Here is a 24627-nt window from a genome sequence, read left to right as displayed (position 1 = left end):
TACTTAAGGCTGAAAAGTGAACAGCATACTGAGCATATTACATTATAGAAATACCAAATGTATACTGTGGGGGTAGATTATGGCTATTGGCCTATTATAGCAGCTGTTACGCAGTTCTTTGTGATAAGCGTACCTTGTAGTTTATTTTCTGCCTGTTTTGATAGTATTGGAGTCTCAGTGACTATTTGTGTTTAGCCTTCCAATTGCACAATAAAAATGACAGTCTTAGGTAAAACATAAAGAAACATGCCTCAGAAACATGATAGGACACGTTTTCTCACAAGAACAGTGCCTTGCACCACAATGCTGGAGTATGGCTAGTCTGGGCATCTTGCCCTCTGAGGGACAAGACTTTGTAGGAGCATCTTGGACATATAAACACTTCAGCGCTGTTGTTAGCAGATTAGAACAGTCTCTGTACTGGATAAACTATGAAGAGGACAGCAGAAGTGATCTGCATGGAGTGGGAAAGGTTTATTTCAAGTACAGAGTGAAATAATGCAATTGGATTAGGTAACGTATACAAGTTTGTCAGAAAAAAGCACGATTCTGATTATGTGTGTCCAAGAAAGGTCCATTTAAACTGGAGTGGGGTAGAAAAGAGAGTTAGTGGAGTGAGGGCGCATATCTTCTGAAAGAGGCCTAGAAGGCTGCGGTATGTGTTTAACCTAACAAAATGAAGGCTGAGATGGCTGTTTCAGACTGCTCCTTTAGGGAAAGATAAGTCAAGGTGAGCCTATGCTGAGGAATGGTTCTCTAGCCTGCCGCAGGCTTAGCAGGCTGTTATCTTTTCAAGCATATCTCCTTTTATCCACCTACAGCCATTTCGGCTTGAAGCATGCTGCTGGTATGTCTCCTGGATGCTGCCTGGATAGCCCTCTTCATCTCGCTCCCCCTCCACGGCTGTCTCTAACTGCTGTTGCAAAACAAATCCTTTCTGTATAAAAGACATTAAACTGGGTAACAGAGCTTCTAAGGTAACGTGACTGTCCCATCCTCAGAGCAAACGTTGCAGCAATACTGACGCCTGTTAAGCCCTAGGGAAATATTGGGGTGCTTGTGGTTTTGGAAACAACTGAAGTCAGTACTAACATATCTGGTTAGTCAAGGTGCCTGTTCCTCATACGTAGCTGATGTGCAATCTGTGGGGTGGGGGACTGGCTTGATGCAGCTTTTTGTGGCTTTTGAGTTTTTTAGACCTGTTGCCCAAGCTACCTGGTGGTCTTGATGCTCCTTGTGACAGATCTGGGGAGGCTTTGTAAAAAGATGTGTGGTGGTGGGAGCGGGGATTAGACAATAACCATCCTACAGTTTTTGAGGTCTTTATCTCTTATATGTGCCTGAAAAGTGTTCGTGCTGGTAAGACTTGGTATTGGGGTTTTAAAATAAAAACGTTACTTCATTAAGGCTCATTTTTCCAAACTGTGGTCCATTAGCATATCTCTTCTACATTATCTTTGCTCAATGCTTCTCATTCAAACAAGTTTTGGAGGGGAGAAGAAAACTATATTCTAGACTTCTGTTGGCTTTTAATTTTTTTCTTAGTGAAAAATCCACGGTGAATTAATGTGACACTTCAAGCATAGCTTCCACAGGAAGTCTGAATTTTCCAAGTTCTAAAGAAGATTAGCTCCAAACAAGAAAGTCATCTGAAGTTCAGAAAACTTTCTGCAGTGCAAGGAACTTGACTTACGTGTCTGTCACAAAGCTTTTGTGTTTTATAGAAACCATGCAAGTTGGAAGAGTTCAAGTCCCTCTGACTTTTAAAATGCATTTTCTAATAATGCATCTCTGAACGCTTCATTAAAAGGAAACTTAGTCCACTGCCTAGTTTAATGTATTTCTTTGCACTTTCCCTTTGCTGTGACTTAATCTTAAATTACTCAGGTCCGTTATTGGTATATATTTGAAAAATATATACGTTTTGCCTGCAATGCTTATAAATAATTTTTTAAATCTCTGCTTAGTTTACAAGGATATGATCCCATAGTAAGTATGAGCCTTGGGTTTGAAAATAATTCCTTATAACAACCTTCAACTTTTTTTTTTTTTTTGGAACAATAGAAACAGCTCTTTTATTTTAGCGTCTATTTGAAATAGGCTTGGTAGCAGTACATGTTAAATTTGAAAAATGTGTATTTTCATATGAACAAAAAGCCCTGATGTTTCGAGGTTTGGAGCTTTGCTCTCTGGTTTTTGCAAATATGGTTCACTTGTGTGGAAATATTAGCAGCTATGGTAACCATCACTGTAAGTGTCCTTTGATCTTAATTTCCCCACTCCACCCCCTTTTTTGGCATGAATTGCTGACTTTTGTGCTGCTTTTACAAAGCATTTATGAGGCCTGACTTGTACACAAAATGTAAGAAGGCTTTAATTTGCTAGAGACTTGATGAAAGATAATTGTTTTTAGGTCGTACCTGTGATCAGTGCTGCTCCAGAAGGTCAGCTAAAATAAGATTTTTCTGCTAGTTTAAAGATAGCTGCTAGGGACTTAGCTGCTATATGAAGCTATAACTATCAGAAGCATAAGGACAAATCCTCACATGGTTTTTCATTATATGAGGTGGGGCGAAAGATAAACATCACAAGCCCATATTGACTGATAGGAACGTACCTAGTTGGCAGTGTCAGTAGCATGTATTTGCAAGGGGGAGTCTCCTCGCCCTTAAGATGTCCTCAGCTGCCAGAGAGGATCCTGGGGAGGTGACCGTGGTGCCTTGGGATGGCTCTGCTCTTCACCCACCACCGGCAGCGGGATTAACGTGCTGAGGGCCTTGCTTCAGTCCCACGGTGCTCTGGCATCTGCAAGCAGCTAGAGGGAATGAGTTAAGACAGTAGAGAGTTGGGCATAGTAGTGGCTGATAGAGAAAGTGAGGTGTTCACCAGCAGAGAGTAGAACAGTCTTATGAGTTTAACTGCAAAATAAGGGAATAATTTGAGGGGCAAGGGAAGGAAGTATGAGTGGTAAGTAAGAAAGCATTTGAGAGCAGCAAAACAGCTAACTGGCAGTACTAAGTGAACAGACTGCAGCCTACACAGACTTTTATAGCTGTTCTAAAATCACTGGGTCCCAGCGAAGCTACGTGTGGTTCTGAAAGCTCCTCTTTCTCATACCTCTGGGTCCCTGCAAGTGTATTTGCCTCTGGAGTCGCGTGAACTTACAAAACAGAAGTCACCTTTCTGCTCTTTCTGTAGAGCCACTTGTGCTGTTGGTGGCTGGTGAGCCTGATCCTGAGTCAGGTTCAGAATGCTAGGCAAAGCAGTAGGAAACATGATTTCCAGTTGTTGAACCTGTGGAGGTTTATTGCGTTGAAGGCCTACCAAAAACTCCTGAAGTGCGTCTAACCGGGTGAGTGCAGGAACCTCGTGCAAACTCAGAAACCAAAGCTGTAGTGCAGAGATGTGGGTTTGACAAGAGCTGCTGCAGTCTGGCAGCGGCATCGCGGTGTCCAGAGAGCCCAAGGCAGTGAGGAAGGGCACCAGCCAGGCTCAAGGCCCCGGTAGCTACAGCTGCAAGGTAGCGCTGCATCGCATGGCCTCATTCACCTGGGAGTCCCCGTGCTGTGCTGCTCTTCCGAAACACAGACGTGCAGGAACCTGACAAAATGTGCCTCGCCCTGTTCCTCATCCCACTCGCGCCTGGTATCCCCGGCCTCCCTGGAAGCCTGAGCATCTTGGAATGGGAAACAAACAGACAGCGAGGCTGTGTGTGGCTTAAGAGCTTTGCAGCTCTTGCCCTATGCTTGTGAGAAGCCCCTTGGCTGGGCAGTTCTTTCCGCTTGACATTTCAAGCCAGGTGAAATTGTTTGGGTTCATTTGGATTTTCCAGGTGGAAGCCTGTGTTCCACTTGAATCTCTTGAATTGCTCACTTATTTTTAGCTGACATAAACTAGAATTAAAAGCTGTTGCCTTGTGGTCAGGCAGGACTGATCCAAGAGTGAAGCAAGGGGGGAAACAATTGGTTTTTTTCCACGTTGCCTTTATGAGTGCTGTAACCCTTTCATTTATGAGTGCTGTAACCCTTTCATGTATGCACAAAGTATGATTTAGCGCCTGTCAATTCAGTGCCTCTGCGGTGGGAGTGTTAAGGGGATGAGAAAGCATTAGATAGGGGAATGGCTGCTGTGGATAAACATACGGCCTTTGGAGAAAGCATCCGAGCATCAGTAAGGCGAAATGCCGTGGCTCGTGTTCTGTGACATAAACTGTGGTTTAGCTGCCAGGTAGGAGACCACAGCTCTCATTAGGTCTCAACAAACGTGTTCTGGGGCCTATCTTCTGATCCGAGTTGCCAGTTGCTTTGGTTATGCTTTGATCTTTTTATGCCCTTCCTAAAAGAAAATGGAAATTAAATCAGTCTGGGAACCTCTGTCAACAAAACTTTTGTCCTAGTATGAAAATAAGCTTTTTACTGTCATGACACTTTCACATGATGGCAGTGGCTGTGTTGCTATAAAACTGCAATATATATATTGTGTATATATAATGCAAAACGTTATAATGAAAGCTTCTGTAAACAGAGTTATTCGGGCCAGACATTAAGTTACCTGACAACATAGTTTGGCTTTCTTCCTGCCAGCTTTGAAGTATCCTATAATCTTTCTAAGGCCATAGTCTCCCAAAGGAAGGGGTGTGTGTCGGTATCATATTTAAAGCACTGCTATTCTTGAAACCCTGTTATTAATGACAGTGTTTTTTTCCCCCCCTTAAATCTTCTGAGATAATATTGCATTAGGAACTGAAAAGGGAAGTCAAGAAAAGATTCCGATGGCACATCTCTTAGCCCTTAGACTCGAGCCCGTTAACATATATTTCTAAGACAGAGGCACATGCTGCGAAGGGGCAATTCACTGTGGTGGCCAAAGCTGTTTTTGTAAACTAAACCCAGTACTTTGTTACTTTGAGAGGACCCTTTGTTGTGGAATATTCTGCAGGTGGGCTCTCATGGAAGATGCAACCAAGGGGCAAAATAGGACCCACTCTTTCAGATTAAGAAGATTCTGCTTGGGGAACTTTTCCCCGGATTCCTCTTATAACACAGAGCCACAAATATTTAGTTAAGTGCTAGGTACTGTATTGCAGGATGTTTTTCTTCTCCCAGCTCGCCAAACTAATTAATTTCTCTTAGTCATCAAGTTGAGTACTGAACACAGTCTCACTTAGGAAAACTCTGTTCCTTTTGGAATGGAAGTTAGAGCTACAAATGTTAAGAGTGTTGGAGTACTCGTGGCAGGATTTCAGCTTTTTACCTCCGTTACTAGAATTTCAGTACAGGAGCTTATCTGAGTGGTTGCTCAGATGCATAATGCTGTCAAGTCAGTGGATGCAAACTTTCCAGGGCTTTGGTGTTAACAAGACGTGGTAATTTTGTTCATTAACATGTGCTGTTGTCAACGCATTGCGGTAGCTTTTGACATTGGTATAAATCCTGCAAAACACATTGCTATCTGTTTTATTTTTCCTTCTGCAGTTCAGATGGAGAAAATGGATCAGAGGAAAAAAGAAAGACAGGAAAATCACCTACTATATTGCTGCAGACCCCTACCGCTGAAGTGGAGTGTTTTGATGACCGAAAAAAAGTTGGCGTTGCTAGGTAACGTCAATTTTCTGGTAGCCAGATAATCAGAATGGTTACAGCCCACTGGAGAAGCTGAGAGGCAAGATTTGTCAGTCGTCATTAATCATCCCAGTTGTGTTAGTAGCTGTGTGTAGCTAGCCCAGTTGGGCTAGCTTTAAGTGTGCGAACAACAGGGATCAAAGCCCCTTTCCAGGGGCTGTTATATCGTCCACCACTAGCAGTGAGAAGAGGGGGAATCTGGACTCGTGGGTGGACTTTGCTCCCCTGTACTAGAGAAACATATGTTGCACTGGTCAGTGTCATTGTTGGTTACTTTTCACAGCACTTGAAGCCTGAGAGTTAGTCACGTTGAGCTGCAGTTTAACTCCTGGGCTGTTTTTGAACAAGCATTATATCCCTGGATTAGTGATTGTGCCTGGTAAAGCCATGAATCTTAATTTTGGATTCTTTAACTCGAGCAGTGATGCTTCTTTGCACTGTATTTTGCATCAGATGATTGTAATCTCTCTGCAAAAACACTCATTCTTCCCCTGTTGGAGAATTGGAGTGCACTTGAAACTTTCCTAAAACAAACTGGAACAGTGTTAAAATTCTACTTCAAGAACTTGGATGCAAAACTTGAATACCTTTCACTTTGTCAACTGAGCGGCCAATGCAAAAGTCAGTAGTCAATCTGATATTTTGGTTTCAGTCACAAGGCAGAGACTTGGGAAACATCACTTAGCTTTCTGAAATACCCTTTGAGGAAGCATGCAGCTATGTTTTAGTAAACCCTCCTTTCAGTCTCCTCTCTGTCATACAATTCACCCTGCTGGAGAGGGGTTGACAGTTGTTTTTTTTTTTTTTTTGGTAAGGCTGTCTATAATTTTTTTGACCTAAGCTTTACATAGTTACACACATACGCATCTTCTATGAGGGACCACCAGAAGCCAGTTTCCCTGCCATCTAAATCAGTCCTGGTGTGCAGTCTCTTTCCTAAATTTAGCTCACCTCTACAACACTTGGGAGTTCTCTCCCTCTCCCTTCTTACAGTTGTTATTGGAAACCCTGATCCTCTCAAGTTTAGAAAACTAAGGCAGAGTTACTGTGGGGGATGAAGTGCAGTGATGGAAACTAAGGTTTTTGTAGCACCTTTCTCTCCCCATCCTACCTTTAGCACTTTGCAGCACATGTTCTTCAGGTCATTCAGCAGGTGAAGCCTGTGTTGTGTTGTTCCTTCTGTTCTTCCCCAGTCTGTATCTGAAAGCCTCTGAAAAAAGAGCTAACTTTTTTTGTAGCCTGTTGATGTCCTTTTGTCTGTGCTATAAATGTAAGCTCTCAAGGATAATGTTCTTTTCCACCTGATTTCTGAGGCAGTGTTATCCCACCTCTAATTTTGTTATGCTAAACAGGCCATGCTGTGAATTTCTGCTATATTTAAAAAAAAAAAAAAAAAAGACTTTTTCCCAGCCATTCTTGGACGCTTTCTCTGTACTTATTTTATTTCAAAGTTCCTGGGTTTTTGTTTGTTTCCTCTCCCCTCCCTCTGCCCAGTACAAATGGCCGAAGCTCTACGGATACAACTTCTTATACAGCTGGCACGCGTATAATCCCTTTTTGTGTATTGGAAACTTTGTCCCCAGAATTGCTGGCTACCTTAATGATTTCATTCCGTCAGCACTTCATAGCTGTCATCTGACTTGTGCACCTGTATTTCTTCTCCGTTGCACTTTGCAAATGAGTTCCCACTTTGTAGTAGAAGTTCATAGCTTTGAGTGCATTACCTTGCACTCCTTACTACTTTTATCTTACTTTCATTACTGTGCTATTAAAGAAACAATATTTCATGTGTCCTAAATAAAAAAAAAAAAGGAACTCTGAGCTAAGATCTGTGATAATTCATCAGGTTGCAGAAATGTATTGAACTTGATTCCTCCTCTGTTCCAACTAGTAATTTGGAATATTCCTTTTAAAATACAAAAAGACCTTCTGTGAGGGCTGATGTGGTTTAACACTGAGGTAGATTCCTCTTGAGTGCTTGTGTAATCCTTGATGAGTCAGATAAGAGTTACGGAAGAATTCATATGCTTCATGGAGATGCCTATCTTGTTGATAACTACCAGGACTGATGAAATGAGGCCGAGCGTATTACATGAAATGCCTTTTTTTTTTTTTTTTTTTAGGATGAAGAACAGTGCTGATAGTCCACCCATGACAATGGACATCAAGAGTGACTCCAAGATTGAGAGGAAAAAACGTGTCTCAAATCAGGTAGTGCAGAGGATATACTTATTTATATTTACTTAGAAAGAGTAAGTCGATAACTAGGGTGAGAGTCTGAGAGCATCCCCATTTAGCAATATTATAGTTCAATGTAGCATAAGGACATGTGTTCCTTTCTTCATCTGTGTGCTCTACATCTCTGTAGAGTAGTGTAAGGACTCGATAGCCATATGGCAAAAATTGAGATTGATGGTAAGTTGGGCAAAATGAGAAGGTACAGGGAGGAGAGGAAATGAAATGGGTCACTTGATTATAAAAATATCTAATAAGATATCTGTCTTTGGGCATGGGGCTTCTTGTTTTTTTAGCTGAAGGCAAATGCACACTTTCATAAGCTGTTTATGGAGGTTCCCATTGATGAGCCACTGAAACAAAGTAAGTATTAATCCCTTTGTCCTTGCTGACTCTGGAAGATAGATGCTGGTGACATTCAAGAGGCACTATCTGAATTTTAAAAACCTTAAACTCCACTTGCCTGCAGCTGCAAGGCTTTCATCTGTATGCCCTAGGTGTTCTGTTATCATTTTGCAGAATTTTGATGTCTTAAATCATCAGGTACTGGGCACCTTTGGGAATTGTTGCCTGCTTTGCACTTCTAAACAGAGTAGTAATCTGGTGCAACCTTTTGCTGGTACCCAAGTTTGTTACTTAATTAGAACTGGTCAAGTGACTAGGTGTTTTTTGTTGTTGTTTATGCTTTAAATTTTAAAAGCCTTAGTTAGGAGAAGGATTCACAATGTCTAAAGATTCATTTGTTCTCTGTGACAGCTGTAACAAATGAAGGCTACATAGATATGTGTTACAAATCTTTTCTGCAAGAAGGAATATAAGGCAAACAGTTTATGAATGAGATAAATGGTGTGCTCTGTGGCTACAAAGTAAAGGCAGTATTATTTTACAAGTGCTTCTACCTCTATTGGTCCAGACGAAGGCTATAGTCCTAGAGCCAAAAGTTTTGAGCCGAGCCTTCTATTTCATGAAGCTCTTTACATTTACATAATACAGTTACCTGACACCTAGTCTGAAGGTTATAGGAAGCTAGTTGGTACTCTCAGAAAAGATTCTTGGCTTCTTGGAGCTGGTTGTATGTTATGTGTTTCAGTCTTTAGTCTTCAGATGTTTTGAATTTAAACTTAGACTTGTGAAACTTTCTAAGCTCTTTGAAACAGTAAGTTTTACTAGTACTCAAGTGTGACAATGTTTATCAGAAGATATAAACCTACATAGGTTATGGCTTTAAAATTAAAAAAAAAAAAAAAAAAAAAAGCTTGTGGTGACCTGAAAGATTATAGACTGTCTGTGTGTTCTAGGTTTTACCTGTGCTCTGCAGAAAGAAATCCTGTACCAAGGAAAGTTATTCCTTTCTGAAAACTGGATTTGCTTCCATTCCAAGGTTTTTGGTAAAGACACTAAGGTTAGTAAAAAAATCTTTTTATGTACAGAACAGTAATGCTATTTCCCAGGACTCTGGTCATCGCCAGAAGTTCATGTTATTGCGGAAGGCTAGACTACTGCTAATACTTCTGGCTGACTGTTACTGGATACAGTGACTGTCGTGCAGCAATACCAAAAAGTTACTTTAGAGCTGGAGCGCTATTATTACTAAAGATCCATTCCCTCTCCTAAGGGACTTCCTGTCTGGAAAAAAGGAGATGAAAGGAAAGGATCTGACATGGAGCAGTGAGGGCGTTGCCAAGCCCACATAGCAAAAACTGTACAAAAAACACTCTTGGGAAAAGTATGAAAAAGAAGGTGAAGACGAGGCTGAAGAACAAGGTCAAGATGACTGTTGTTGGGCAGCTGGAGGGAAGGGAAGAATCAAGCATGTTAAACATGAGAACAATTACAGATGGAAAAACTGAATCTGGTCTCAGAGATGAGTGGCTAAGGGATACGAAGGATTCCTCTGGCTGCTCCTTCTGTTCCGCATGAACAGAGAGCGGAAAGAAAAACCAATGTGCTAGGCATTTACTTCTGAGCCTAATGTGAAGAGCAGACTACTTTCTGAGTAGTCAGGAAGATGGTAACTTGTTAAATCATTGTATACTCTTTCTCAGTGCAGCTACTGAGACTTTCAAGAAGCATTTTTTACTATAAATGACCTGCTTAAGGCTTAGCCCCTCTCAGGTGAATGCTATGCATACAGATAAAAAGAAATCCTGTCCAACAGTTAGTGTTCTGTTCTTGTTGTTTTGGAGGTTTGGGGCGTTTTTCTTTGTTTACATAAACTCTGCTCTATCTTTGAGCTTTCATTAGGAAATAGAACTTGATTTACTGCAAGGATTTCTTTCTTTTCTTTCTCAAGTACTTCCTTGAACAAAGTTCCTTTTTAGGTCTGGACTCCTGCTCAGTGAATAGGGTGCTGAACTGCACTGTACTTTAATTAAGGAAACAAGTTGAGGAGCTGACAGTATCTCTTTACTCTGCTGTGAACAATTTTGATGGTACACCACCTATTTTCGAAAGGACCTTTAAGAAGGTGAAATAGGTTTGAAGAATGACTAATGACGTTGTTGTTCATAGTGATCTTATGGCTTATTGTGTATTACTGCCCGGCTCAAGAAACTGTAGTTATTGCTGGTTGTCAGTTAATGGATGCTGTTAGTCATCGATAGTGCGTTGATGCAGACGGCATGTATGTCAGTGAAAGCCATGTGGCACAAATAAGGAAACCAAAACTAACAAAGGGTCAGATACTGATACTTGTAACTTCTAGCAGCTATCTTGGCAAGTAGTTTCATTAAAATTGATGAAGTTATTGTCTAAGTAATCTCCTGTTCAGCCCAACTAAATGTAGATGGGTATACTCCAAGCTGAGGTGCAATTTTCTAAAATTCTAATTAAGCTACATAAATACAAAGGAAGTCTAACAAAGCTCTATCAAGTAGAATAGAAAGAACTAGAAAAAGATGTAGAAATAGAGTCATACAGTACTAGAAAGTGTTATTTATGGAATATCAAAAGAGTTCCAGATGTGGGGATATATGCATATTTATGTATATGATGCACAAGAGTAAAGGTATAGCAGGGCTGAGCAGGGTAGACTATTTCTAAATATGGTCGCAGTGTTATTCCATCGGTGTTCAACTCTGGGTCCCTGTTTAAAAAAAATACTTGGTGGGGGGAAAGTAAGGAAGGTCACTTAAGGAGTAAACTTGGTCATTCACTCCCTCTCTGTCCCCCATCACGCTCTAGAGCTTTGTTCAGCCACACAGAGCAGGCAAAAATATTTTTAGAAATGTTAGCCACAAAACAGTATGAGAATCGGAGATATAATGAAAAATAATATAATGGGGGAAGAGGAAATCAAGTTTGACAGGAGGAAGAACTTTCTTAGTAGTAAGGCATGTTGACAGTTGCCATGACACAAAAGCTGTATGGCTTGGAACCTGTAAAACCATCTGAACTTAGCCATAAAACTGTTCTGTTGTGAGAAGTAGCAGGATTACCTGTTCTAATAAATCCTGCACCATGAATTCTTCTACCTACAGAATTTTTGTTATTAAAAGCTTGGGGAGGTGAGGGGGTTTAGGGGGAAACAGCCAGGCAAGTCAGTAGCTCCGAGTCTGCAGTGAAAAAAACCCTGCTCTTTTAAAAATAAACTGTTTCTGCTGTAGGACTGAATAAGCTTTGAAAGACTGCACTGTCTCTCCAGGTAGTTCTGTATTGGCCTGGAATCTTTTTCATGGAGCTAAATATCATCTTACATGTTATCGTTTCCCTCCACGTTGCTTACAGGTAAACCGTATTTCCCAAAAGAATTTCTGCTGCAGAGAAATAAAATACTTTGCCGTGACTTCCTCATTTTAATCTAGTGCTGGGGTAAGAATGCAGTAAGCAAATACTTAATCCCACTTAAGCACTCCTTTGTCTTGATTACAGTAATGTTATCCATCAAAATAGCATGCAGCAGAATGCCATTAACATCTCTGATTTAAAGTTCTTTGAGGTGAACTGAACCAGTTATACAACTTCTAAGTTGCATTTTTATTATAATAATCATTCGTGGGGTTTTTTTGCTGAAAAAATCTCTCCAAAAGTAGTAAAGCCAGTTCAATTGGCTCGTGATGGTTCTGTGTTATTACTGTCAAAAACACTTCATAGCTGTCCCCTTCACCCTCACCTTCAGAAAAAGGTTTTATAAAAAAGTGTTGCAGAACTTTGTGAAACGAGACAATAGGCAGTGCAAGAAGTGTAGCGGAGTACCTGTTTAATGACCCCTTTTCAGAAGACTTGGCCTCTCAAGCGGAACAAATAAGAGTTCACATATTTTTAAAAAGTCAGGAAAGAACAAGTAGTAGTCAGACTTACAAATCCTTAGACCTAGGCCTTCAAAATTATAAGCACTGGGTTTTAGGTTGGGTAGTTTTGTTTTTGTTTTTTTTTCCTATGCTAGCATACTTTCTTAACAAAACTAAATACCAAGTTTCTAGCCTGTAGGTGACGAGCGGAGATTTGGCCAGCCGTTCTTAAAGAGCGGCTGACAATCTTGGCAGACTAAGGCACAGAAATGCTTTTTTGTTACCTGAAACAACATGAGGTAGTTCCATGATTTGACGTTATCTTGTCCTTATTCTTCTGAGCAAAAGTTAACAAAGTTTTACAAAACTGCTGCTCAAAGACTATTTTAACTGACCTGCGTTTTTTTCATTGAGTGCTATGATCACTTACTGATCAATCTGCAGGCACTTCTGTCTCACTTCCAGATTTCTCAGGTCACTGTGACGGTGTACGCTTACGGAATGGTACCAGGAGCTATAGCCCATCCATAAGTGTCCTGGATTGCTGTGTTTGCCTAACTTGCTATCAGTAAGTTCTGGACTTCTTAATTGAAAGTCAAAGCAGCAATTCAGTCATGAATTGTAATGTGGGGTTTACAAGAACCACCTGTACAGAATATCTGCATTGAAATACTCTGAAATGCAGCAGGTAATTTCCCCTGCTAATAGGGTTGAATGTAAACAAGAAGCAGGAAGGAAAATTAAGTACTCTTTCACTGTAAGTGTAGAAAGGCTCGATGACACACAGGGATCATTTTAAATAAGTCAGTGGGTGTGTGGCTCTTTTGAAATACTGAAGGACAAGCTGTTTACTCAGCTGCTTGTTGCAAACTAAGGGCTCTGAAAGTGGGGAGGAAGAACAAGAGTTGTATGGTCATTGCTCAACAAGCATCTCCTGCCTGAGATGTTCTGCAATGTTCTGCTTCTAAACAAAGAAACCTAGCTTTAAGCCTGGTTTGTTGTGCAGGTACATAATGAACTGAATCTGTAGTCTTGTAAGAGCAAAGGGATCAAAAAGAGGAAGCACAAAAAAAAGCTTGAATTGGTATCTGATAAAAATAGAAGTAAAAACAGTTAAGAAGTAGTATTAGTCTAAAACCATACCTGCTCCATATGGAACGTTAAGAACAGGGACATAGGAGAGAAGTCTTTCAATGAAGAGCGTTGAGAGTCTGACTTGCCACAGTTGGTAGGTCGGGCTCCTTCTGAAAGAGCATTCAGACTAGTATGCTTGTGTTGTGCTGAGACTCTAACAGTATGATGGTCTTGTTTCAGATTAGTATACCTGTGCTCTCAGTGACACTATTAAAGAAAACCAAAACTGCCCTTCTTGTGCCAAATGCTCTGATCATAGCAACGGTCACAGATAAAGTAAGTACTGGAAGGGGGTAAAGCTGTCTTACCCTGTCTGCTTTCTTTTTCTTTTTTGTCCTCTTTCCTCTACTTATTTGCAGTTGTCATGAGGGATTCTTGAAGGTGCCAGGTGCCATTTTATCCAAGCAGAGGACTGGCCATATGTGGCTGTTTAGACTGAGACCCCTGGAGGATTTTTAGGATGTAATTTGGGCTTATTCTGCCCTGTTCTCTCGTGACAGGCAATGGCTTTTTTTTTTTTCCTCCCTTCCCCTAACTCCCTGTCTCTTTACTGTAGGTCCAAAGAAAACAGAGCTATGTAGAACTTTCTGAGAAAATAGGAAAGGAGATCTCTGGACACCACCTGTTCTCTAAAATTCATCCTTCCCTGTTCTCCAAGACTGCTGATTGGTGGCAGTGAGGGAACTGAAGCAGCTGGTCCAGAAAGCAAGTGCAGAGAGAGTTACCTGCCCAACTGGCAGCTCTGACAATATGCTTGATTTTACTTGGGTCTCTCATCTGATCAGTGATGCCATAGATGCAACACACTGTAGTGGCTCACAGTGATAGTCAGGAGTAGTAATTGCATCAGTCAGGAGAAAACCTGATCACCCTAAGAGCAACTTTAGAACCAGTGGTTTGTGAACAAGGAGAGGATGTACAGTGACTTGTGTTTTGAAAGGGACAGGGAAGACATAGTGCATAAAGTCTTAAAATAAACAGAGCACTAGGCTATGCTCTAGGTATTACAGCAGGGCATGGGAAGTTCTAATGTGCTTTTTTTTCTTTTTTGCTCCTTGTGATTAACCTCTGTTTATAGGCTTAGTGGCAATGACTGTTTTCTCTGCTGTATGATAGTCCTTGAAAATAGTTACCTGATCAGCAAAGCCACATATCACTTTTACTTAGATAAAAGGAAGTTTTTTACTGTGTGCCTTTTCTCAAAGTTTTGCAACTTTTGTTTTTTCAGTACATGTTTGTCTCCTTGCTCTCCAGAGATACCACCTACAAGCTATTAAAATCCATCTGTAGACATCTTGAGGTAAGTACTAATGAAAGTGAAGATGATATATAGATTTATGTTCGTACCACAGCTCTTCTGCTCCTAAAAGTTAGGCAGTTGCTAACTGTGTTCATTGTTAAAACTATTTTTTCAGGATACGAGTGTCGGCAACAGCCCCAATCCCTCTTCTGCTGAAAATAGTTTCAGGGCTGATCGTCCAACTATTCTGCCTCTGGTAAATGACTTGAGTGTTTGTTCTCTTGTTGCATGGCAGCGTTCATTTTAAGTCCTGTTTATAATATTCTAAACTGAAGCAAATCATGCCCTTCTTCTAAAACTTCCATGAGCTTTTCAGCCTTGGGAAGCAGTGGAAGTGATTAGCATAGATGTACTTTGATCTGATTAGATGCAGTATATGTGCACACATATGCTGTTTCTAGCAGTCAAGTTTCAGTGCTCCGTACCAACTTTTGGTTGCTGCTTCCCCTGCCATGGATGACAATTCGTCATGGCTTTTGAAGTGTTTCTAGCAGCAGTCCTTTTTTTACAATCCAGTTCAAACAACTGAAAGAGCTGTGTAGCCATGTGATGACCAGAGTGTAACTTAACAGTCTTTCTCTTGCTGACGTACCTAAGCTTTTCACCTAATCTAAGGTAGGGGATGAGACTTGAGCTCGAATTCTGGTGGTCGTAAAGCACTCGTTGTGCTAACTTGATCTCAGCATCTTGATATCAGAGCTTATTGCTGGCCAGCCATTTTTAACTCTCTAATCATTGCTTCAGTTTCTCAAGTGAGGTCAAAGGAAATCAGGCTGTTTAGATTTAGATCAGGGCTGATCTTTCTTGTGACTTATTTCCTATCAGGATTTCAATGAAGACTATTCTGATCTGGACGGTATAGTGCAGCAGCGGAGGCAAGAGATGGAGGAGTCCAGCAGTACAGGCTCCCAGACTCCAGAGCTGGAACACTTCCAAGGTGAGAGGGGTTGTGAGGCCTGAGAAAAGAGGAATAGCCTAGCTCTCAGTTTTGCTTCTGTAATCCCCTTCTGAGGTGAAGGAGCATCTGAGTTCACAACAGTCCTGGAGAACTAGTTGTATTTTAAGGTCTTCCTTGGAGCCGCAATAGCTGTGTTTCCATCACTGTACACCTGCCTTATTAATCCAGAATTAAGTAACGATCCTGTCAGCAGCAGATCTGGTTCATGTCACTGCTGCTCCCAGTTGCTTATGCATGCTCTGTCTGCTCCCTACCATCCCAGGGGTTTTACCCTATCACTAATGCCAGCAGAGATGTAATGTGAGAGATGTTCATCCTTTAAAGATGAAATAAACTATTAAAGAGTAATTCAAGTCACAGTGTAACTTCTAATCCATTTAAACAACTTTACGTAGAGGTGGGTTTTGATCATCAGGAAAAGTTATCTTTTATCTGTTTGGGGGTTTTTTGTTTTGGTCTTTGCAGTCCTTAAGACACTTGAAGATCTTGTCCAAACTGACATTTTTAACGTGACTGTAGTTTTAAATAGCTCAAATTCTTCACCTGCTCTGCCATCATGCTACGCAGAAAGACATGGCATATGAGTTCAGAAATATGGCAGAACTTGTTTTGTGGCACATACTGAATGTCATTAGCAGCAAGATCCTAGGGTATTATTCCATTTAATATGTTAATACACACTAACATGTTGGTATTTTATTACTTCAGGTTCTATCTTGACTATAAAAAAACTTCTATATTAGAAGCTTGTCCAAACATTATCAATCCTCTCTTTCTTAAATAGCAGTTTTTAGTTGGGTTCGTTCTTTCTTAATCTTTTTTCCCATGTCTTTTGTTCAGCTCTATGATTTGGGGTTATTTGCTTTCATTTGTCCTTGGTATATACTGGGTCTATATAATAATTTGTTGGTGTTTGCAGAGCAATAACTAAATTATGCTGACATTACTTGCTAAATTAACACTTCTGAATAATTATCTAACTTGCTGTCTTGCTTCCTTAAGGCTAATAACTACTTCAAGCCTTTCTATCTTCTTTTCCCTCCAAAAAATACTCAGCTAAAAATATCTCCCTAAGAAAAGAAATGAGCTGGGGGAAACCCGTCAGTTGTAATTCTGTTTTTTTTTCATCACGGCGACGGTCCTAGATATGCAAGGCAAAACAACAAAACAAGTAAATAAAACGGAATGTGACTGGATTTTTCTGTCCTATCTCACCTGGATGTCTTTTGCATAAAATGTCAGGAACTGGAACTACAATTTTCTTTTTAAAGTAACAATTTGGTATCTCCATGTGAAGTCATTGAAGTTGCTTGGCATCATCACTGCAGCACGTTCAGTCCTTTTGAGATGACTTTTGTGTCTGTTTACAGACTTACTTTTAGCTTCCTTTGATTTCATATTTCAGCTTTATTAAAACTGTTGCTTTTGACAGATTTTCATGTTGTTGAGACACAGACCCACTTGAAAGTTTCCAAGACTGAGGCAAAGTCCGTCCGTTCAGATGTACACAGTAAGCGTGTACCTGAAGGAAAAGCCAGGAACACTCCTCGAAATGGTAAGGAATCAAGGGAAGATCTTCAGCTGGTTAGTTAAGTCCACATAGATGTGTTAGTTCACATTAGCTATGGGCAATCTTTCCTTCTGTTCATGTAATTTGTTGCATGCTTCCTAACACCATTTGTCTGCTTTGGTCTGCTTTGATTAAAATGACGCTTTGTTCTTTTTCTAGCAGGTCATTCTGAAGCCTTCAGGTTCTTCCACAAAGTGAAGTCTCAGAACCTTTTATCTCTGAACCAAATACTTATATTCTATGCAGTTCTGTAAGTGAACAATTAATACCAAGACTGTCAAAATATTAGGATTTTCTTATATTTACATAGATTAATACTATCTAAGTCTCACTTGAAAAAGAGGAGACTGAGGGGGATTGTGGCCTTCATACTTTCCAGAAGTAGAAATGCCAGGGCAGGCTTAACGAACCTTTAACTTGCAGAAGCAAAGGGTATTTTGGGGGAATGTTAAAGAGTTTAACTACTTGCAAGTTCATTCTAAGTGGCATTAAACAAAGCAGTACTACACAGCTGAGACTTTCAGAGCTGCCTGAGTGCCACTGAACTGTATTCCTGAGGTGTTTTTAAGAATGACATCTTTGCAATACAGGTACCAATATTATTTAAGTGGCCTTTACGGTTGAGCTTGTCAGGTACGTCTCAAGCTTCCGTGTCCTTACGAACTCAGCTGACATACCTTATTTTTCTTCTCTTACAGTGTCTGTGTATTAATATTTTCTACCTTCTACATGAGATACAAAATCAATGTCCTAGAGGAACGTCTTATTTCCATGACATCCTTTGACTCGCATGTTAAGGAGTAAGAATACCCTCTGTAAAATTATTTTTAAAGAACTTTTTTTTTCCCATTATCTGTCACGCTCATCTAACGTTCTTCAGAAACCCTCGTGATGCTTGATATCTGTACTAGCCACATCTAATAGCTTTCTGTTTGAGACTTAGACCACAACACATCACGCTTGTACTAAATGACTGCCATCAGCATGTTTCAGATAGCTGTAACTTCATGAAGTTAACTACTGAAATGAGCTCCTTTTCAGAAAAATGATTTGGGGCGGGGGATATAACTTCTGTCTTTAATGTCACTTGATTAGCTTCAGATGATAGCAACCACTTCATAATCTTCAGGCTAGTTAATCTACCTTGCTTGTATAATGTTTTCTAAAACTTTGGGCTACCTATGTTCTTTCTAGAAATTGATGTCCTGTCTCACTAAAATTGAAAAAAAAGTTCTCATGTTGACTCACAGCACATAAGAAATACTCGAGTTGCTTGTGAAAAGTCAAGATCCTCTTAGTGCCCAGGAAGACTGAGGAGGGAGCAACGTAGGACTGCTGATGTTTTCTTAGATGTCTCCCAGTGCTTATTTGATAGTTCCATTCTGTAGCTGTGGGCAGAGCCCAAGTCACAGGTGTGAATCTGCGCATCCCCCCTCCCCCCCCCTTTTTTCTTTTTCTCCATGTTGTACGGACAGGAAATCCACAAACAGGTAGCGCAGAGGCATACAGAAATATGCCACTGTAAGTTGTACCAGCTTCTTACTCTTTTCCTAGGACGGAATATAGTTCAGCTGGACGCTTGCTGAGAAAACTAACCAGTTGCTTTAGCATTGAATTTTGAGTTGGGACGCTTGCTGAGAAAACTAACCAGTTGCTTTAGCGTTAAATTTTGAGTTGACTCTTCTGCTTCTTGTAACTGATATTTTCTGAGCTGCTCTGAAAAACATAGCTTAAAGCTTTTTGTGCAAGTTTCATTACAAGACCTGCAGCCACACATAGTGGGAATGTTGACACAGCCAGCCAGCTGGAAAAGCACCACTTTGAAAACCAAGGAGAAAAATAAAATTCAAGCTAGAGCTGTACCCAGGCTAGGTGCAGTTGCCCACTAAGTGTTTCAAACTTGCTGCAAGTTCTTCAGTAAGGTCAACAATCCATCTGTGTGACAGATAGGCCACTCTGATGACATGCTCTCAGTCATGTTAAGCTACCACTGTGCTGCTTAGGATCCAGTTGCTCTCGGCTATATTGTGTGGACAGCGCTTGCGCGTATATGCCAGAGGGCAGAGCTAGGCTCTTGATATCCAATTTAAAGAAACAGGAGGGAAGTGGTTCTTTATCTGAAACAGGCTTGCATGTATATTTTATTACAGTGCAGGGAGAAGGGTAAACCTGTCTAATAGGAGGCAATGTTAAAATCTATTTTCCCACTTCTGTCCTATTTTGATTAACAGGATACTGTGGCCCTCTTCTGAAGCACTGTTTTACTAACAGGAATCTCCTGTTTTTTATCATTCTGATCCCAAACAGTACGAGACAGAGGATGATCTCATGTGCCCTTTTACAGTGTCAAGGGGTTGGGCTTTTTGGTTTCCTCTAAGTCACAAGACATGGGGAACTTACGTAACTTTTCAACTTACTACTAGTAGGAATAGCTGTAAAGTTTTCCATCCAAACTTCTGGAGAATGAGACCTCCCAAAGAATGTAGTCAAGAGTGACTTAGGCGTGTGTTTCTGTAAACAAGTAGAGTTCACAATGTTACCATTTAAAGTATTTCTACATGCATCTCTGCTGTGTTTTTCCTCTTTTCATTTTCCTCACACTTGCTTCCTTTTGTTTGACAGACGACCAGCGCGCCAAGGTTTGGGATCTCATCTGCAAATTAATGCTGATGCCCTCTGTGATGAGTTAACTGCTAATCTTATAAAACTGGAAAAGGTAACTTTATGATATGAGTCAAATGCTGAAACACTAATCAGGTTCTTGCAAAATTTCTACAATTCCTCACACTGAAAAGTGCTGAATGACTTCTAGATCTGATACCAGGAGCAGCATGTTTTCCTACCAGAAATGCTGTTATTGGACTGTAAGTTAGCCCACATACAGGCACTGATACATGTGAAAGTTTTTCCTCTTATGACAGGCTGAGGCTTAAGACCAGGAGTGCTAGTAAACTGGACACTTAAGGGGTGATGACTGCATTTAATCATCTTGATTGTGGTCCACCAAGGCTAAGGATTTGAACTTAGCTTTTTTTATTATTATTTGATGACATTTCCTGTGTGTGGCGTTGGTTTATTTGTGGGTGTGGGGTTTTTCTGCTTTTAAAGGATGGGGTTTTCATATGTAGTCAGCCTCTCCATACAGAGTGGCTGGCATCTGCCTGTTTCTCTTCAGTAACACAAACGCTGCTGTGCCAGCTGTGTGATTCCCTGTAACTGGCCTTTATTTTTTGTCATTCTCTAATCACAAAACTAAATGCACTTGAGCTGGATACCTACTCAAAACAAGAGTGGGTGGGAAGCCTTATTTCTACTTTAGGTGTCAAACATACCCAGAAGTTTTGGGGAGGAGAGGGTGCCACTGGCCAAGCATGAAAAAAGGATCAGTGGATTAAAAATAGTTATTTGAATTGCTATGCACTTAAATCATGTGGGATATTTTTGCCTCCGTTTCTAAAACTGAGTGCTTGCCAAGGTCTTTCAATACCTGTTTCTCCCAAAGCAAATTTCTCAAATTGCATGAGGCTAAGATTATATAATATCACTGTTTACTGTGCTGCAGAGATTTCATGGCTCTGCCAAAAATCAAATGGGAATCCTTCCCTTCACCACCAACCCATTGTCTATGGAAACGTGGAGTAACACTGACATAACAGCTCTCTATGCTCTGGATAATAACAATATGAATGTGAGGAAAAAATGCTTACCACGTGATTGCCAGATACTATCTTTAGCCAAATTACGCCATTTAAGGGATTACTGCCTTCCGGCTGCCTAGGTCAAGCCCTCAGCTGGCAGGATGGTTCATGGGAGATGTTCATTTCAGTGGGAAGCTAGCCAGCCTTTTGCAGCAGGGCTAAGCCCGGTCACAGTCCCTTATATAGTCTCTGCTGGGAGATGCAACGAAAGGCAGCTGGATGGTAGTAACTTTCAGCTGTTCCCAGAGAAGTGGCCTTCTGTCCTGAATTACAGGGACTTAAGCCATGCGCTTTGCTCGGTTAGTGTCCAAAGAATTGAACCCTTAAATAAGTCTTAGTTTGTCTTTGCGAGATATTCTAGGCACTATCAACTGCTGGTGATCTAAGTTAAATGGATATTGCCTATAGCTGCTTATTACCACATCCTGGTCCTGTCTAATCTGGATCAGTGGTGGTTAAACAGTATGCCTGCCCCTACCCTTGTACTGCAAAACTGGTAGAAATCTAAGACTCTAACAGCCTTATGTTCTCTGAGCAAAGCTACTGCAATCACTGTACCTGTGTCTAATGTCTTAGTGAAAAGTGTTAGTGACTGGCTTCAGCAGTAAAGCTAACATGAGAGTTTGTTTAGCATAACTTGCCTTCTCTCTCCCTCCCCTCCTGCACCACTGCAGCATTGAAAACTAGAGCACTATAATGATCTGGGTTAAAAACTACCTATTACTCTCCAATTAACAAATGTTCAGTACAAAATTACGTTGCAATGACTCTTTCAGTGTGACCTTGTGATTTTTACCAGCTGTACTCCATACTTGGAACCAAGGCACTTCCATGGCTTAGTAGAACATTGCTTTGGCATTTGAGTGGGTTTTTGTTTGGGGTTTGCTTTTTTGACAGGCATCATCATTTTACGTTGTTAAAATGAACTGGGTGAAGGGTTAAACTGGAGAAGACGGAATGTGGCCTTAATGTGACTTCTTCCCTTATCCTAATGTATTTAATGAGAAATGTATGTGTAAGAGTTGATTGAGGCTTATAAAATTAGCTGCTTCTTACTGTTCTCATTTCTCCCAAATGTCTGTCTTGGAAAAGATGTGCATCTGGCTAGAAGTCATGACACAGAATTAAGAAATGGCATCCTTGAACACAAAGTACAATAGCTCCTCAAGTAACTTGAAAGTCTGAAAGTAGCTGCAACTAAACCTTCTGTAGACAGTGATGGCTAGTTACTGAGACACAGAACACGTGCTATGGGATGTGGCCTGCTGTATCCCTTTCCCCCTGCTTTTAGGGACAGGGGGATGGAGGGGGAGAAATGGGCTGTGTAAAACAGATCTGTGCAAATTATCCTGAGGATGTGACTGCCTGGCTGGCATTGCCTTCAGCTGAATTGAGAGAAAGTGAGTAACTGACAGTCAGTGCACTAAATCTGGCACATGCAATATGCTTGCTCATGAGAAGAGCCTATGTTGCTGCACACAGGTCGTAGCCTGTGTAGTTGAAGCTGTTGTAAAACTACTTGAATTACCCACTTAAACCTAAAAGTTGTGATTTTTGAAGTTTGAGTCTTTTATCGAGGTTCCATCAGGTCTAAAATACTAGGGGGTTTTATCTGTCTCTTTATAACTCTAGGGTGTATGGCTTCTGGTGTTTTGGGGTGCTGTGTGTGGGTTGGGTTTTTTTTTTTTTTTTTTTTTTTTTTGTGTCTCTACCACTCTCTCATGCCTAAGGAAGAGAAGGATCTACAAGGGGAGATTGCAGGAGATAATCATAAGCTACATCACCTTGATTTCAGTTGCTCAGCTAGGCAGGCTGCGGGCTGATTGCATCTAGATGTTTTCTTTGACCCTAGCACAGGAAGCATTTAACACGCATACTGTGGGCATAAATAGCTGTGACAGAATGCCTACAGAGAGAGTACTGAAAAGAGTGCATCTTGGTGCGTGTTTGGTTTTTTTTAATGCAGTATGACACTTCCTGCCTCCCAATTGTTTTTTGTCTCTTTTCCTAAGATACAGAACAACTTACAAAGACTGCTTGAAGATGGTGAATGAAATGTTGATGTTCTTGGACTGCTTCAGACCTCTGTCTTCTGCTCCTGACAAACAGTTCCAAAAGAGCTCTGCTGGCCAGAGCTCAAGCTTCTTATTTTTGATCCAAGCCAAGTTAACTACTGTATATCACATTTCATAATGTAGAAAGACAGTCTATTCTTGAGGAATTACATATATTTTGAAAATAAGTTTTCTTCTCTATTGATGTACAAAATAATGGGTTTTATAGCTTGTTTGATTCTAGACTTGCTTTACACCACTGTAAACCTGGTGTAACTGCATTTACCTCAGCATCTCTTTTTCTGTCCTTTGTCATACAAGCATAAATGGGAAGAATTTCAGTCGTTGACCCATCATGTGCAAAAGTATGTTGTGTGAATGAGCTAGGTATCTGTCTCACAACTGTGGCTCTAAATCAATGCTGTGCTCTTGGTTTTCATGCCTTTCAGACCTAGCATCCCAAAGATTGGGGAACAGACGTCTCTGGATTTAATTCTACGGGGTGCTGAGTGTTCAATATGTGCTTAGTTCTCAGGTGCTGTAAATAGGCTCAATTCTACTGTCTGTGGCACTGCATCACTGCTGAAGGTGAGGTCTGTTGCTACTGAGTATTCAATTTCCATTGAAGTCAAGCTTGAGATAAGTACAGACGCACCAACTTAACAATCAAACTACTTGTAGTTAGCAGTCTGGCTGTGACGTATCTGCACAGCTTAGAAAAGCTGCTACATTTTCTGTCCACTCATACAGTCTCTCCATTAAGTTACTCTGTGCTAAGAGCTGCAGTCAGCATTTCCCAGAGTTACATGAAGTCTTGGTTGGCTGAGCGAGTGCAATTCACGTTCCAGTTAAGGGACATCTAGTCCTTGTCTGTGACTCCAGAGACTGGATGTTTCCACATAATAGGAACTGGTGAATTAGTGATGTAGCATTAGAAAGAGTTTCAGTAGAGTGAATGAAAGAATGTGGATGCCTGCTTTATTGTTTTCACAGTGCCTGAGATGGGATAACTGCTGATTTTTAGCTTTCTGAATCACCAAGCAGGCTAGTTAGTTTTAAAAAGCAATATTTAGGATTATTATCAATTAGTATCTGTAAAATAACAGCATTGTTTTTATATGCTATGCATTCTACAACCATTTCTGTGAAATGTATCTTTTGTTTAAATAAACCGTTTTTTGTAAAACAAATGACTCGGGAATTACTTTGATTTGGGTCAACCCAATTCCATCTATTTTAGTGAAATGTGATACTTGGGATCCGAGCAGGCTTATACCTCACAGTACAAAGCTTGGCTGTTCCAGCAGGCAGGAACAGCTTTCTGCTAATGCTTGCTTTTACCCAGCTATACTCTATACCTTCCCAGACTGCGGAGACGGACCAGTAGGAGCAAGCTTGCCTCCTGGAGTTACTCACATTCCCTATGAACTCAAGCAGACTTGACTGTTCTTCCTCTTACAGTCTCTCTCCTTCCTTTCTCAGCCAGCTTGGGATTACTGGAGTATTCATGTTTTTCCAAGAAAACAGTTGAAAAAGCTGTCTTTTCTTTTCCATACTTTGCCCTCATTGTCTTCTGTTAGTTCCATAGCTTGTACAACTTTCTGGACTCTTACCTCGTCCTCCTTCTCTACTTCCTTCCTTTTAATATTTCTTTTAATAACAAATATGTAGGCTTTTTTTATGGCACTTTAAAAAGTGAGGCCACGTATCCTCTCTGTCAAGGGAACCTGTCAGGGAATCTTGACTGTCCACCAGCTGAACCAATCGGCCTGTTACTCTGCTACATCAGTGAGGATGGTGCTTTACTCTAACAAAACAGATGGAGGGA

At 40.7% G+C, this 24627-nt stretch overlaps 1 protein-coding gene across 8 annotated transcripts in view; it reads left to right on the top strand.

Annotated features, from left to right (window-relative positions):
- LOC138064840 (GRAM domain-containing protein 2B-like) overlaps positions 1–23982 on the top strand; it is a 43687-nt gene extending 19705 nt beyond the window's left edge. For 2 of the 8 annotated variants that reach the window (XM_068928931.1, XM_068928933.1), the window contains exons 2-14: positions 5475–5597; positions 7745–7832; positions 8153–8219; positions 9155–9258; positions 13400–13495; positions 14448–14519; positions 14635–14715; positions 15345–15456; positions 16910–17032; positions 17207–17297; positions 17746–17847; positions 19670–19763; positions 22758–23982. In XM_068928931.1, coding sequence (XP_068785032.1) covers positions 5475–5597; positions 7745–7832; positions 8153–8219; positions 9155–9258; positions 13400–13495; positions 14448–14519; positions 14635–14715; positions 15345–15456; positions 16910–17032; positions 17207–17297; positions 17746–17847; positions 19670–19763; positions 22758–22799 — 1195 coding nt within the window. In that variant the 3' untranslated portion in view covers positions 22800–23982. The remainder of the gene's footprint in view (positions 1–5474; positions 5598–7744; positions 7833–8152; positions 8220–9154; positions 9259–13399; positions 13496–14447; positions 14520–14634; positions 14716–15344; positions 15457–16909; positions 17033–17206; positions 17298–17745; positions 17848–19669; positions 19764–22757) is intronic. The other 6 variants (XM_068928935.1, XM_068928936.1, XM_068928934.1 and 3 more) reach the window with 5 other exon arrangements.
- The last annotated feature ends 645 nt before the right edge of the window (positions 23983–24627 follow it).

This window comes from Struthio camelus, chromosome Z (assembly GCF_040807025.1).
Source record: "Struthio camelus isolate bStrCam1 chromosome Z, bStrCam1.hap1, whole genome shotgun sequence".
Classification (NCBI taxonomy): Eukaryota; Metazoa; Chordata; class Aves; order Struthioniformes; family Struthionidae; genus Struthio; species Struthio camelus.
Note: the sequence above shows the minus strand (reverse complement) of the source record. Positions and strands in the feature narration are given on the sequence as shown.